Source organism: Fundulus heteroclitus, chromosome 9 (assembly GCF_011125445.2).
Source record: "Fundulus heteroclitus isolate FHET01 chromosome 9, MU-UCD_Fhet_4.1, whole genome shotgun sequence".
NCBI classification, from domain to species: domain Eukaryota; kingdom Metazoa; phylum Chordata; class Actinopteri; order Cyprinodontiformes; family Fundulidae; genus Fundulus; species Fundulus heteroclitus.
The window spans coordinates 10,592,881-10,609,848 of NC_046369.1; the positions used below are offsets into that span (position 1 = coordinate 10,592,881).

Sequence of the window (16,968 nt, forward strand, 5' to 3'; positions counted from 1 at the left end):
CAGGAAGCCGCTGCTTCCTGGAGAAGCAGCGGCTCTACTCTGAGTCCTCCCCGGATGACTGAGCTCCTTACCCTATCTCTAAGGGAGAGCCCAGACATTCTATGGAGAAAACACATTTCGGCTGCTTGTATCCGGGATCTCGTTATTTTGGTCATGACCCAAAGCTCATGCTGTTTATTTCTTCCAAAAATATAGACGAAATATTAACTGGTGATTACTTACAATTAAGAAGTTAGTGAAAGCTAACTCTGATCCCACGTTCCATTAAGTGATCAGAAATAATTTCTTTTGCCCTTTCTGTTGTTCTATCCGACATTTCACAAACAAAACATTTTTCCTTACCCACCTGGAGGGCTCTCCTGTTAGAGATTATGAGACTACAGAGACTGGACTACAAAGTCGGTTACCATGGAAGTTACAGATAGAGAACGGACTCTGGAGGCACAGAGTCTGACGTACTTATATTGAACATGACTGATTAGGGAAGAGGTGTTAGGTAGGACATGTCTACATTATAATATAATCCTTTCCTTATGATATACTGGGCACGCCCCTAAATGGGTGGACACAATGATTCCTACTTAATGTCTGTGTGAGGAATGAACAGGGCGTCCGGAAATCTGCCCGTTGCATTGTTGTGTATGAGAGTCCAGTAATGAAGCTGTAAACCTGGCTTTTAGATTAATTACGGTAAAACATAGTTTTGGTTTCAAGAGTTTTTTTATTACTACCGAAGTCTACAATAGAAACACCACATTATTCAGGAAAAGAACCTGGGGTGACCGCAGCAGGTCAATTGATTAGCACTCCCTTAATTAATTAGAGTGTTTAAAAGTTACCAAACTAATCACAACTTTTGCAAATATAAAAATTGTAGATTTTGATATCAAACTAGCTTTTTGTGATTACAACTTTATTTCAAGCTCTCCAAAGACTTTTATTGGCAAGTGGGCAGGGTCATCTCCCCATCATTACACTGCACACGCATCGGTACTCTGCCAACACGTGTTGTTCCTCGTTTACAAACAAATGTAAGGTGATCCTTATGTGGCGCATATAGCTTATTGCTATAACCATGGGCAAACCAAATATTATGTGTGTTCATTAACTGCTCGTTCACAGTGCAGGGTTCTGAAAAAGAAAAAAAGGAAGAAAAATAAGATTTACTTTGTCCATAAAACAGAAAAAAAATAACACAGGCCAAATTTAATACATTTGTTTTTCAATGCAAAATTTCTGGATCCTATGCTGTTTCCTAACTAAACATACATATTTTACATTTTGTGGTTATTCACATACCACCATAAAAACTACAAAAAGGAGATTGTCCTCCATCTTTTTTTTTGACGACACCATGTAATCAGAATACTTCAACCATGTTTTACTTTTCCTTCGGTCCCCACATTTGTCTTTTGGCATTGAAATGGATGTGAATTGTTTGTACAATCAAATAAACTGTTTTTCTTTAAATGGAAGTATTATGTAAAATAATGTGATGCACATATCAGAAAACATATGCATGAACAGTGTAACTGTCTTATTATAAACAAATTTCTTTGAAATTTGCACACCTCTTGATGCTGAAATCTATATATATACATTTTTATTACTCATGTTAACATACAGATTTCCAGTAGGTTAGAGTCTCCCTGTCAGTACTAATAGTTTACATTAAGACAAAGTGTGGAAACATTACTTTATCTGAATATTTGGCACCATTTTCATTATGGAGCCATGCTGTTAAAAAAACAAGCTTGTTTGCACGTTACATGTTAGCCCAAAACCTGTATGTCGTGTGAGCTACTAGGGACGATGTTTAGTAGATATAGTTTTATTAAATCACTTCTTTAACTTTCAAGTTGTTTCTTGAGCTTTTAACAAAACTGTTGAAAATCAAGGATGAGTTTTTGCAATCTGGCAGTTTTTAAATGATTTAACCACACTATTACTTATTTATCTTTTCTTGTTAATTTTAAACATTGTATCCTTTCAGGACTTTTTGTTTTAAATATAAAAGTCTTTTAAAATTGTCACAGTTTTTACATTATTTTAAACCATGTAAGAAAATGCTCTCTATAAGGTGATAAGTGTCTGCGTTGATATCGTGCCATTACACATTTTATTATTCCTGATCTAAACTAGAAAAATCAGGGATTTCATATGAGAGAACAGCTTTTAAATCACAATCTTGAAATATTTCAGCACGCAAAATGAAAAGTGTGAAGTTGACTTACTGAGGCATCTCATCTCTCCTATCCATACTCCGTTGTTGCAGGTTTTAAATGGTTCCCCGTTCATAGTATACGTTTGCCGACAGATGTATTCAACTTTGTCACCATGTTGAAACACAGAATCTGAGCTAATATATGATTTGGTGTCTCCATCTTCAAGAGGTGGTGGTGCTGAACAAACTATAGGAGCTAAAAGAATTTGGGCAATGAGAAAAAAAGTAGTTTAAGATGGTGCTTCATCACATTAACATGTAGATCTAGTATTTAAAATATACTTCAACACAAAATATATAAAGCAATGGGTTTTTCTTAACTTAGTGGTTCATGGACTTGGTCCGTACCTAAAACCCAGACTGCAAATCTCATGTGGGAATGTTTGCTGGTCCAGGTTGGTAATTGATATTCAAAAAGCACCAATTATGTGCTCTAATCAGCAATACGCTGTCAAAATCCTAAAACTGTATCTTCCATCTGCCAAAGAGTACTAAGGTGCCTAATCAGATTCTAGAAGAAGGCTGATAACCTTCAATAAATACTATGTGCTCCAGCCTAGTAGTTTAGGAATAAAGATTTGTTAAGATTTGTCTAAATTTAAAATTCAATCTGATGTTTGAAAAGTAGACTCAGCGCTGTACAAGAATAAGAATAAGAGAAGAACTAATTTACCTTCACACTGTGGCGGGGGGTCGCTCCACTGTCCGTTTCCCAAACATTCAATTGATGCACTTCCTTGCATGAAGTCCGTACGACGATTACAAGCAAATGATAATATATCTCCTTTACTTAGAGCATTGCCTTGTACAGATGAAGTGATGCGCACATTTTCTGGTACTTCTGGTCGTTTGCATTTTTCTATTAAAGAACAGATGTTTACAACATAAACAACAAAGGTTATAACTCAGTGAAAAAAAGCACAATCTAAAGCTTTTTAAAGCCCCCGTTTTAACAGTGAAACTGTTTTGAAAGATAAGAAAATCCTTCATTGTCCCACAATGCGGAAATTCGGCCATTAAAGTTATAATTATAAATGTTATCAGAACTCTGAGTTACCGGGCTGACAACATCCCCTTTGCCACAGAGGGGAAACAAAAAGAACACCAGCACATCAGTAAATTGCTGCAAGCTTGTGATTACCTGAAATGGGCCTTTGTCAAATCAGCCAATAAAGTTGTCAAAAGACTCAACACACAGGAGAGAACAGAGAGAGGCAAGAACATTGCCCTCCCATATGTTTCAGGAGTTCCTGAGAAACTCAGGAAGATTTTTGCCAAACACAATATACTAGTAAATTTCAAACCCAAGAACACCCTCAGACAAAAACTGGTTCATCCCAAAGACAGAACCCCTAAACCACAGCTTGAGCGGTGTTGTGTTTGTGGTCCAATGCTGCGAGGAGTGCGAGGACTCCTATATTGGAGAAACTAAACAGCAGCTGCATAACAGCACATGAGGGCCAGATTCAACAGTCCACTTGCACTTCAACAACAAATGGAACAGTTCTGATGACAATGATGTCCAGATTGTGGACAGGGAGAACAGATGGTTTGAAAGAGGGGTGAAAGAAGACATCTTGGTATTATGTGCTTTGGGCACACAATTTTGTTTATTTGTTTTTTTTAGATTGTTTTGTATTGGACTTTAGTTGAGTGGTTTTGTTGAGAGATTTTAGCATTGGATAATTTTTATTTTGTTTGGTAATTTGATTACATTAGTAGTGGTGCTAACCCCGCCTCTCGCCCAGTGAACGCTGGAGATAGGCACCAGCACCCCCCCGCGACCCCATGAGGGATTAAGCGGTTTGGAAAATGGATGGATGGATGGATAGTTGTGGTGCTATTGGTCCGCCTATAAATAGGCTGGGTCTCAACATATTAGAGAGCCCGCCCTTCCGCTTGTCTCCACCACCAAGGATGTGTCCTGAGTGCGGTGCGCGCACGTCTTCTGGAGCTGTATGACACAGCTGACGACTCCAGCCGGCCATGCGGTATTTTTGTTACCTTTTTGTTTGTTTGCTGTTTTGATGATTTTGGCCTGGTGGGTCCGGTTGTCCTGTTTTCGTTTTTTACTTTGCAATAGTTTTTTTGTTTTGCTTTAGTCTGCTTATAGTAGAGGCTTCAACGGGCCTGTATAGGGTTGGCCCTCTGCTATAGCATTCTGTTCTTTTGATCGGCTCACCAGGTCCAACATTCTGTTAATACTTTAGAGATTATGTTTTTTTCCCCATTTTCACTCTCCCTTTTTTTTGGACACAGAGAAACCGAGGGTATTTAAACTCACTCTCTTTTTTCCCCTCTCCCTCCACAGAGAAGCAAAGCAGCTGAAAAAGAAGTTCAAGAGAGGTTTTGAAAATAAAGAATTTTTGTTAAACCTCAGTCCTGTCTACGTGTCCTTAAGTATGTTGGCCCCTTTCTGGAACGTAACACTTGGTCTAAAGAGAAAAGCTATCACTAAACAGAGGAGGAGGAGGAGCAAGCTTTCAACTCCTCAGTGTTTACAGCTCAATCCTCCAACACATTTCAGAAAGATTACATCAGCATCTCATCATGATTCAGGCGACCAAGTACTACACTCACACCAAGCAATAGGTTCTAACAACACAGGACAGTGATGGGTAGGTCATCGATTTGTATCTGACAGAGTGTGCCTAGGAGGATGGGCCTCCATGTCTTTAAAAACAGCAGCGCACCAACTACTGGTTGGTCAGGTGCGAGCCACCAGAACTGACAAAGACTCCTGGATAGGTGTCAAAGTTTTCAGAAAGAACTGAACAAAAGTCCAGTTGCCTCCGATTTAAGCCTGATTGCTGTTTGAATTTACACTTTAAAATCATTATGAAAATTGCTTTGTTTTATCTGAATAAAGCTGACAATAAAAACTTGTTAGCATGCCATAGTTCTACCATGTTAGAAGAGCTCAAAATGAGGGTCAACCAGGAAAAAAAGTCTACTAAATATAAATGTTGCTTTATGACAACTCATTTTTTTCATTGCTAATAATTATATATATAGTTTTTATTTTTATTGTACTTATTTTCATGTATGGAACTGTATGAACGTTTGTCTTGTTTGTTTGTATGGCACCATGGTTGGAAATTAGCATTTTGCTAAATGCTGTATATTTATGGCAACATTGTGCGTTCGTTAATATAAACTGTCCCATTCAAATAAATACAATTTTGAAGTAAATGTTTGCATAACTGTCTGTGTGTTTGCCACTGTCACATCTGAATCCCCCCCATTTCTTATCTTATGCAGACAAAACTTTCTCCACTGTGTCCTTGGGCACTTATCATCATGCTGGAGAGCACTTGGCATTCTTACATGTTGTGTTGGCTTCTGCATTTGCACCAGGAGCAGTGCGCACATACCAAATCACTTCTCCCTCCATATATCTTGCTTTATCCATGGCTTACTGTAACTGTCAGTCGGGAATCACTGAGCTTCATACAGGTAGGCTGAAACTGATGAAGACTTATTGGCAATACTCAAAAAAGCTTAATAGACCAACCAGCTAATAGATTTAGGAGGGAATTGTTTTTTTGTTTGTTTTTACACTGGATCAGGTTCCTTTAATAAATAGGATAATTTGAAAGCTACCTTTTGTACTCAGTAATGTTCAATTTATCTGATTTATCTGCAGCATTTAGGTGAGACTAAAAGGGAAAACATGTACAGGGGAGAATACTTTAGGGGAACATACCAGAGCAGGTTGGAAAGGGGGCGCTCCATTGCCCAGTTTTTAAACATTCACTTTCTGTTGAGCCATCCAGTTCATGATCAGCCCCACAGAAAAATTGCAACACTCGTCCGGCTGTGATCGCTTCGCCAGTTGAAGGTATTCCAGATATGTACAGATGAGGATGCAGCACACCAATTTCACAGGTGTTCACTGGAAATAAAACATGCAGAATAATAATTTAATAATGTACCAATAATTTAGAATAAAAAACAAATCTCAAGTATCATGGCTGAATGGCTCCTTTGCCCCGTTACCCATTAGAGCTGCCATTTCATAGCCTGGGCAACCAGACTGACTTACACAGGGCGTAAGTCAGTCTGGTAAGGGTTCAATCCCTCCAGCCTAAAACACACTGGACCAATCACAGCGTGTAAGGCGGGACTTTACGATGCGTCACTCTTAGTGGCAGAATTACCCATAATGCAACAACGCTATTCTGCTACCATAACAATCAAGATACATACAGAGATTTTTGTTGCTCGGTGCCTTGAAAGTTTTAAGAAAGTGCATGTGAGTACGCCATGAATCCTCTGGACAGCAATCAGAGGCACCGGACTTTCCCTCAGTTCTTTCTGAAAACGTTTCGACACCTATCCAGGAGTCTTTGTCAATTCTGGTGGCTGATACTTGTTATGCCAGAAGCTGATTGAATATGGTTATTATTATTGTCAGGGTGCGGTATGTGTGTTCCTGCTCTGAGTTTTTTCCACAGGTGGTGGTGGTGTCTGAGGGGGCGTGGTTCCCCCTCCCGGATCCCACTGGCATCCACAAGCCTTCCGTACTCTGGTTAATCCGTCTGTTCGCTCCTGCCTGCTGTGGTTGTCTCGGATCTCTCGCCAGCTCCATCTGCCGCCCTCCAGCCACCACCCACCTACTAGAGTAGGCACACTCGTTCCCTCGGCACTTACTCTTCCCCGGTTAGGTCTGTTCGACTAATGGTAAGCAGCGCGCGTTCTGGCAAATTCCTGGTTCTAGCTTATGACTTATCATTCCCCGTCTTTTTCAGTCATCCCCGCCCCGACGTTCAGGCCTCGTTCCAGGCTACTTATAGCTTTGCTCTCCGTTCTGCATATTCCTTTAAAATAAACATCTTAAAACTGGGTACTGGACTTCGTGTCTGCATGTGGGCTAAGCATTTGAAAAACATGACAATTATTAATTATAATTTGGTATTATAATTTAAATAATAAGTCATTCAAACTCAAAAATTAGCTATAACAAATATAGTTCAAATGGTGGTGATGCCAGAGTTGGAAGCTTGTGATGGTTTATGCTACTAATGCATTTATTAATTAGCTGTTATGAACTCAGTTGTGCTGGAACAAATGATCTGATCGGCCTCTGACCGATAATTTACTCAGCAACGTTAATAACTCAACTTATAACTGCAATTAGAGTTTAAACCGTTACCCTTTTATCACCAATCCAATGAAAATGTCTCTGTGTTAATATCAGATGTTAACTCCATAGGAGGTTAGCTCTGAATTCTGAATAACCGTGCAACTCTGAATTGGAATGAACACAAACAATTACTATTCCACAGTTGTTGTTTATTAAACCAAAAGCAATTCCCTGTTACAGTAATTCTCTGATTCAACAACCTTGGAATTCTACTCACTACTAAACTAAACATGCAAAATATATGTGGAAATAAAAGTAAAAAAAAAAAAGTAGAAGAAAATGGATTAAAATGAGAGGTAGCAAATCTTAGTTCAGCTCACGGTTGTTTAAACATCACATTTAAGACGTCGGCATTTGACGTCGCAGCATTGAGAGACAACAGCTCTTGGAACTGAATGGACGCTTCACTGTTCTAACAAGCTTTCAGCTAGCTAACAGCTCAGCTACGCTGCCACCCTTCCAAGATGGCGACTATGATGATGTCTGACCCTTACGCATCACCTTGCGTAAGGGTGGTCTTAATGACGTAACCACGCTTACGCTAATGTGGGGTGGTACCTAGCTCAGAGAGGGAGCGGCTTGGCTGAGGAGTTTAAACAAACCGCGAACTGAGTTTCAACACAAAGATATTGAACTGATAAGAACAGGGGGTGAAGATAGAAATCAGGAGAGAGGAAGGAAAAGGGAAAAAGAGTTGAAAATCGGCCCTTGGCGGAGCCACTTATAAAGCACAAATCAGCCAAAATTCATCTTCAAATGCATGCACATACAAACAGAAAGATATTCAACAGTGAAAAACACTCCGCCTTGGAGTAGAAAGCATTTAACTAAATCCTAACGAACGCAGATGCGTGCAGCAGAGGGACCGGGGTGAGAAAGTTCCTTTGTCTCTCTCTCTCTCCGGGCTCCCAGACGCTTGTTCGGCCAAACAAAAGCGTGGTCTTCTTTCGACCACCGGGGAATAACGGCTCTACAGTCTTTGATCAGAGGAAAATCCAAAAGTACTTTTTAAGTCGACCTCCTGTGTCCGCACAGGGAATAGTTCTGCTTCGGTAATCTTCGGTCCAGCAAAGAGTTATCGAGCACGTGGCGTGGGGGAGTAATCCCAACGGAGTATAACAGATGCGTGCCTTCCCTGACTGGCAGAACGCCAAGAAGAAAAATGAACGCCGTGTGTCCATCGCTTATAAAACTTTTCCGTAGTAACGTTATCTCTCCGCTTTCGTTGTTAGGGCGGCGGCCATTTTTGGGCCGTGTTGCATGGTGGGAGTTGGTGGCCATTTTGACCACTTTGCATCATGGGAAATGCAGTCCATCATGTCCCGAATAAATGCAAGCCCGTCACGTCTGCACTGGCACTACATACTGAGCAACCAGTAGTTGGTGCTCTGCTGTTTTTAAGGACATGGAGGCCCATCCTCCAATCGCATTTTAAGTCAGGTGCAAGTCAATGATCCACCCGTCACTGTCCAAATTATTGCTTGGTGTGAGTGGAGTACTTGGTCACCTGAATGATGATGAGATGCTGATCTAATCTCTCTAGAATGTGTTGGAGGACCGAGCTGTAAACACTGGGGAGTTGGAAGTTCAATCCTCCCCCTCTGTTTAGTGATGGCTTTTCTCTTTTGACCAAGATGTCTTCTTTCTCAGTCCCTCTTTCAAATCATCTGTTCTCCCTGTCCAAAATTCGGACATCATTACCATCAAAAGAGTGCCCTTTGTTCTTGAGGTGCAGGTGGACTGCTGAATCTTGTCCTGAGCTGCTGGTCCTCCTGTGCTGTGCCGTGTGTTTATGTAGCTGTTGTTTAGTTTCCCCAATATAGGAGTCTGAGCAGTCCTCACTACATTGGACCGCAGACACAACGCCTCTCAGCTGTGGTTTGGGTGAGTCTTTAACTGGTATGTTGTGTTTGGAAAAGATTTTCTTGAGTTTCTCAGAAACTCCTAACATAAATGGAATGACAATGTTTTTCGTGTCTCTGTTCTCTCCTCTCTGTTCAACGATGCATTGTTTATGTTTCTGCCAGCTGTTTTTTTCAGTCAGACAGAACTGAGCGAAAGTCCAGTTGCCTCCGATTTAAGCCTGTTTGCTGTTGCGATGACCCGGATAACTGAGAATTTACTTGTATCCTCTGATTGTTTTTCTAGACAAAAGTGGCAAAAAAATGTTCAGTGAAGAGTTTTGTCGATGGCATGACATGTTTCACAGACTACAAATTGAAAAAACAGAGGGCGTCGCTTGGAGTTTTTTGTGTCATATCCGTTCTAACCTGTTGATGCTGACCATGTTAATCTCGCCTTTGAAATTGAGCTCTACCAGCTCCTTACCAGACCGATAAGTCGTGTATACGGCATAAGTCAGTCTGGCTGGCCAGGCTAGCCATTTCATTCCGTAAGCCAATTTCATTTTATACACATTTTGTAACCAAAGTATTTTACCGTGTAGATGTCAGTTTGTTGTTATTGGTAGATAAGTATCTAACAATTTAGTGAGAATCACAGAAATGTTTCATTTTGAGTTAGATAAAAAAAAATTTTATAAATTATTTTTAAGGGAAATGCATACAACAGCACGTTTCCTTTGGGTCTGATTTTGATCCTAGATTAGACCTGTTGTCTTTATAAAAATCTGAGCCAATATGACACCTCATTAAAAACAATTAACTACCAACAACTTTGGACTGGCAAGTAATAATTATCAGTATATCAGTATATTGTATTTATTGAAGCATACTTGATATGACTGTATGGCAGAGGCTGCCTTTTAGAGCACAGAAAAGGAGAAAAACACCAAAGTGACCAAGGACATTGTTAACAACATTGAGTGTAATAACTAACACACAACATGCATTATTCTACGAATACAGCAATAATATATGAATACAGTTAACAAAACACTGGATTTAAATATGTTCAGCTCTAAAAAAAAAACTCATTGGGATTGTGGTAAAGTAACAAGATCATATTTGACAATAATCTGATACAAGTTGACAGAATGATCATGAGAGGCATGTAAGTTTATTTTTCATCAGCAATTTTTTTTATTTCATAAATATAACAATAAGAAAATATCTGAAATTAAATGCCTTGTTATTGTTCCTTGCCATGTTCTTGTTATTTTATATTTTTAAACAGTTCAGATAAGATCCTTTTCGGCTGAGAGGATATCTGGCTCTACTCTACCCTGTGCAAAAAACACTCTGGGCCAAACAATTCATGTTTAAGAAAATATGTTATGCTTAATTCTTTTTGGATAAATAAAAACATGAGAAGAAATACGTATTTGGAGGTTCTTTTAAAATTCCTCTTAAAAATTTGATCTCCAGATGAAGAGTAAAGCTTAGTTATTGCCCAGAAGATGTCCAGGCTGGTTCCAGGGGGATCATTTTACCTGTTGGTTCCACTTCAATCATTGTGACGAGCTCACCTGACAGCATTGTACGTGTTTGAGTCCTTCAAGTGAGCTTCCCTTTCAGCTGCTCTCACCTTACACTTTTAAAAATAGCTGAGAGTCGCAAGAAGCAAACTGTCTCACAAGTTTATGAGAAAAAGAAGACTGCAGAAGAAAAAAATAAGACCAGAATGTATTTGGGAGATTCTTTCATGTCATGAGCGGAAGAGCAGGTAAGATAGTCTTGCACATGAGCAGTTATTTAAAAAGTGAAAAATCCTCCACTCTACCTTTTGCATGATGATGACTTTTTGTTTTTACTCTGTTTTATTGATTGCACTGTTGTTAACTGTCTGTTCTTATTGTTCTCTACTTGTTATATGTTTTAAATGTTTCTGTCTATTCACATGTGCAGGGCTTTGTCGAAGCTGTGGATGTATCAAAGTGCTTTACAAATAAATAAAGTTAGTTAAATTAAGCACTTAAGAGGAACTTACCAGAGCAGGTTGGAAAGGAGGCGCTCCATTGGCCAGGTCCTAAACATTCGATTTCTTCTGGGCCATCCAGTTTATGATCAGCTCCGCAGAAAAAACGCAACTTGTGTCCGGCTATGATCGCTTGACCAGTCGATGGTATTCCAGCTATGTACAGACGAGGATGCAGCCCGCCAATTTCACAGATGTTCGCTGAAAAGAAAACAGGGAGTGTAATACAAACACGACAATCTGCCAGTAAGTGAGACCAAAGAAAACTCAGGTATCACGGTCAAATTGCTCCTTTGCCCATTAGAGCTGCCATTTCATACACATCTGTTGCCATTTTGTCCAAGACTGCTTTAACTTTTTACACGCTAACAAACCATTTCATAAACAACGTATTTAACCATTGCTAAATGAAATTTTGAAAGAAGCTGCTCTTTTTTTACTTTGTATGACCTGACAAAATGTATTTACGCCCTTGTTGCAGCTGCTGAGCTTAGCTCATTTCTGAGCCTTTACATCTTGTTGCAACCTGGGGAGAGTCTCAGGAGTTGCTAGGAGGTGTCTGGTACAGACAAGGGTCCTGGTCTGAGCGTAGGACTTTCCAACTAGACTGGGGCTTTGGTCAATGGGCGGGGTTGTGTGAAACAAGGCAAAACTGTCTGCTGCTTGGAGGAGTGAGTTACAGCAAAGAGATGATTTTACAATTGTATCGATTTTATACCTTTAATTAATCACAAAAAGCAGTTTTAAGATGTTTTTAGATACACCTCCAAACTTCAAATGTTCAGTCAGTTTATTAAGTTTATGAGCAGGTTTTTAATTTGTTTTCTGACTTGTTGGGTGTGCCAGAGACCCGCTGACAGGTTTGTCTTACCGGGGAGCTGTAGTGGGACAACCCCTGTTGCTGCAGCGTTTAGTTGGCCATGCAGCTCTCTCTCATTTTAAATACACTGAAAGTTTTGTCTCTAAGGAGTTCACCAGCTGGCGATCAAACCACTGTTTTTGTATGTGCGCAGAAAAAACGGACATCCTGTTACCTATAAAAATAATTTTGCTGCAATCAAAAGTCCACGGTATCAGGCTTGAAAGTCATCCTCATCAGTTTCACCATGGCAGATGATCATAAAGCTCTACATTTTAACTCTGTGAGGCAAACTTTGGAACAGACAGATCAGAGCGTTAGTAGTTTTGTCTAATTAGAACAGAATGAAGGGGTATAGACCAGACCCGCTCCTGGACATATGTCTCATGCTCTTTTTCTTCTTTTAAGATGATAATAAAGTCTGACTGCAATAAAATAACCAATCTCTGTCTTTGGAAGCAACGAGAGTTAGTGTAAGTTTATTTCTCTTGATAGATAAGTATCTCACAATTTAGAGAGAGTCACATATATAACTTAATTCTGATTTGTGTGTGTGTGTATATATATACTTTTATCCATAGAGATGTCATATTACAGCATGTTTCCTTTGGGTCTGGTTCTGGATTAGACTCATTGTCTTTAAAAAGTCTGAGACATTAAGGCACATCATTAAAACATTTACCTATTAACAACTTCTTACTGGCAAGTACTAATTATGGCTTATAAATATATTGTGCTTATTGAAGCATACTTGATATGGAAAGTGGGGCAGAGATTCCAAAAAAAAGCAGAAAGACCAAAATGGCAAAAGACATTGTTTATAGTATTGAGTGTAATAACTAACACACAACATGCATTATACCAATGCAGATAACATAGATTAGATATGTTCAGAGCTAACAAAAAATAAATAGAATGATGTTAAGAAAGATCAGATTTTAAAATAAATAACCAGGTACAACTTTAAAGATCAGTCATAAGAGAGGCATAATTAACTTTTCATCAGCTTTTTTTTATTCCAGAAATATAATAATGAGAAAATATTAACATTATATAAAATGCCATGTTCTTATTCCATGAATTTATTTATTCCAACAATTATTTTAAAATGTTATTAAACAAAAAAAGTTTATCTTACCAGTCTGTGACCAGGAAAAGTTTACAAAAATCTGGAAAAACAAGAAGATAAACCACAGAGGTTTCATTGCTGTGATGTAGTGATGTTTTCTGAGGAGAAGTTTACGTTGTTTGCCTCACTTTGGCTTCAGTTGCAACACAAAAAGGGTCAGAGATGGACGTCCCACAGTGACATCACGTTTTAGCTTTACCAATAAGCACCTTCAATATATGCAATTAATGTAACCATACATTTAAATTTGATCTATGTTATTATATACATACACATTTAATAACACTAGTCTCTTTCTTGTCTTTTTTATACAAACAGTTTGGTTTGCTAGTCTTGTTTTACTGTAACCTTTGCCTTTCAGTTAATGATTGTTTCTGAGAATCCCCTGATACTGTTTTGCTTACCAACTGGTGAAGGTCAGGCTGGATTGATTCATATTGAAGCAACACTTCTGTCTGAATTGGGGTTCATAACTTTTGTTCAGCACTTGCTTCAGTTACTTGGTATAGATGTTAAAAAGTGTTTGTTTATGTAACTTTATCTTTGTGACTACCAAAGCAATTCATGTTTAAGAAAATATATTATACTTTAGATTTTTTTGCATTAATAAAGACACGTGAAGTATATTAGAAAACATTTTTATTTATTTCCAAGGTACAGATGGGTAACCTTTTAAAATGTTGTAACTGCTGTAAAAATATTCAAATATCTGTCTAACCTGAAGGCATCAATGAAGGTGCAGCTGACAATAAAATATTTCACATTTCTAGAAGCTTTAAATAAGAGGAGCTTTAATGAATATGGAGATTTTTTTAAACGTTTAACTTAAACATTTGATCTCCAAATCAAGGATGAAGCTCAGTTTCTATTACAGAAACATCATATTTCTCCCTCAGAGCTCTGCATGTGTTTTGTTATGGTGATGTTGTGTATATGTGTGCTTCAACCAGCTGCCTACAGTTCTTGTGACCACTGCTCTGAGAGTTATCACTGGTAGTAGTAGCAGCTTCACCTGCACCCTAACAACTGTATGCTCATGATGACATGCCTTCCTTGAATATTAATAATCATAATGATAATAATCTTTTTTATTGTCATTGCAGCAAACATTCCAATGAAATTCATCCTCTGCATTAAACCCATCCCTAAGAAAGCAGTGAGCTCTCACTGTGTGGCACCCGGGGAGCATTCTGAGGCTAAGGGTCTTGCTCAGGGACCCAGAGTGGCTCGATGTGGGATTTGAACCCCAAACGTTGTAGCCTCTCCAGGACACAAATGGCCAAATAACAGGCCTCCACTTTTGTGAATGTAAGGTGATAGACACTAAGGATGACTCCGGTTTACAAAAGTCTTATTGGCTTGAATCCTATTTATTCATGCACTTTTCTTCTGAAAACTGTTCTGCCTTAAGTCAAGTCAAGTTTATTTGTATGGCACATTTCAGCAACAAGGCGGTTCAAAGTTCTTTACGTCATGAAAACGTCATAAACTCATCAATACAATCATTGGTTGTGAGACCAGTAACAAATATAATGTATCAGGTGAAAACATCAATTATGTTGGTCAGTGCTCCTGTTATTATGGGCTGAATGCAGCTCTGAATAGGTGGGTTTTCAGTCTTCATTTAAAGGAACCCAGTGTTTCGCCTGTTTTCGCAGTTTTCTGGAACTTTGTTCAACATTTGTGGAACATAGAAGCTAAATGCTGCTTCTCCACGTTTGGTTATGGCACTGGGTGGGCAGAGAAGACCAAAACCAGAAGATCTGAGTGGTCTGGAGGGTTGATACAGCAACAAGTCTTTAATGTATTTCAGTGCTCAGCTGGCCAGTGATTTCTAAACTAACAGAAGTATTTTAATGTCTATTCTCTGAGCTACAGGGAGCCAGTGTGAGAACTTTAGAACTGGGGTGATGTGCTCTATCTTCCTGGTTACAGTCAGAACATGAGCAGCAGCGTTCTGGATCAGCTGCAGGGGTCTGATTGATTTTTTTGGGCAGACCTGTGAATACACCATTGCAGTAATCAATGCGACTAAATCTAAACATGTGCATGAGTTTCTCTAGATCTCGTTGGGACATCAGTCCTTTAATCCTGAAAATGTTCTTCAAGTGGTAGAAGGCTGACTTTGTTGATGTTTTCCAGTCTGGCTTCCGTGCTCACCACATTACAGAGACCGCCCTTATCAAGCTGTTTAATGACACCCATATAAATTGTACCTCAGTGCAGCATTTGATACTGTCGATCACTCCATTCTGTTAGAACGCCTGGAGAACTGGGTCGGCCTCTCTGGTGCAGCTCTCAACTGGTTTAAATCCTGCTTAAAGGACAGGAAATCTTTTGTGTCAGTAGGTAACTTTACATCTAAGATTATAAAAATCATATGTGGGGTTCCCCAAGGGTCCATTCTGGGTCAATAAAAGGTAAAAAAGAATCCACTTTACTCATAGTTGTGTCCCCACATGTTACCAAAGCTGATGACACATTTGGGACAGATGTCACCAAACAAGCTCCTTTTGCATCGATTGTAGGGCCGCTATGCTTAGCCTGAGCTTTCAAAGAAAAACAGTTAACTTTTCAACGTTCTCTTTTGTGACACAAGATTGCTGACTTTTTCCGGATTTCGCATCCCTCGACCTCTAATTTCTTAACTACCTAAAGAGACAGAAGATACAGATCCTATGTTACATCCAAGAGTAGCAGTATGAGCATTCAAATCTCCAAAACTGCGCTCATGTGTTAAAACATAGTCATCAGCTAATGCAGCTGCTTCAGTAGTAGTTTTAACTTTTGATCATTGATGCAGGTAGCAATGTTTTCAGGTGTGGATTATCTGAATTGCTCCAAATTAATCAAATAGTAATAGTAATAGTAATAGCATCTTTATTGTCATTGAAACATACATTGCAACATACATTACAACGGAAATTTGTTCTCTGCTTTTAACCCATCACCCTTGGGGAGCAGTGGGCTGCCATGTGCGGCGCCCGGGGAGCAATCTGGGGTTAAGGGTCTTGCTCAGGGACCCAGAGTGCAGGCACTTGCGTCCTTCTCTGAGTGCAAGCGCTCTGCTCTAACCACTAGGCCAACACTCCCCCCAAAGCTCCTAAAAATCCAAGAGCTTTTCAAAATTATCCACTTTTAACGCGGAACACCAACTTGTAAAGAGTGCCTTTAAATCCCTGACAAACTTAAGATGTATCATTTTTTTTCAGCCTTCTTCCATGTACAAAAACGTTGGTGGTAAGCTTCAGGAACCAAGTCACATGCACGGTTTTGTAACTTTGGCACTCTGAAGCAGTCAATGCTGAATAAGCCCCTTGTGCTCTACCAGTTAACACACTGGAGCATCAAAGTACGACCAGATTCTGGCCAATATCGTGTCTCTGCAACATGCTCAAATAAAGAAAAGAAAGTCTCTGGATCCCTTTCGCTGAATTTTGGCAACAATTGCAAGTTACCCAATTTATCAAAAGAGTCTGCAGAAACCTGTGGATCTGCCCAACGAGGCAACTCACTTTGAACATTTAATCTCCCACTCTTAATCAGATCCAATTTTGACTGCTCCATGGACAACTTTGTCTATTCAGTCTGGGAGCGCATTCTTTCGAACACTAACTCTTTCGCAATACCTGCAGAATACTTCCTTCTGACATGCTCTAACTGCAACATTAGCAACTCTTTCTGCTGTTCAAAAGTCAAAGTGCTTGCTCCAACTGGCAAAGCCACACCTGAAA

At 39.3% G+C, this 16,968-nt stretch overlaps 1 protein-coding gene across 1 annotated transcript; it reads right to left on the reverse strand.

The window, feature by feature from the left end:
- Nucleotides 1-716: 716 nt before the first annotated feature.
- Nucleotides 717-13,354, reverse strand: LOC105924436 (complement factor H-related protein 1-like). The gene is made up of 5 exons (XM_036141014.1): nt 13,244-13,354; nt 11,259-11,447; nt 2,898-3,083; nt 2,235-2,420; nt 717-1,131 (listed from the first exon to the last, which is right to left on the reverse strand). Exons 1-5 carry the CDS (start codon nt 13,308-13,310, stop codon nt 938-940), a joined length of 822 nt encoding a protein of 273 aa, XP_035996907.1. The 5' UTR covers nt 13,311-13,354; the 3' UTR covers nt 717-937.
- Between the last annotated feature and the right edge of the window lie 3,614 nt (nt 13,355-16,968).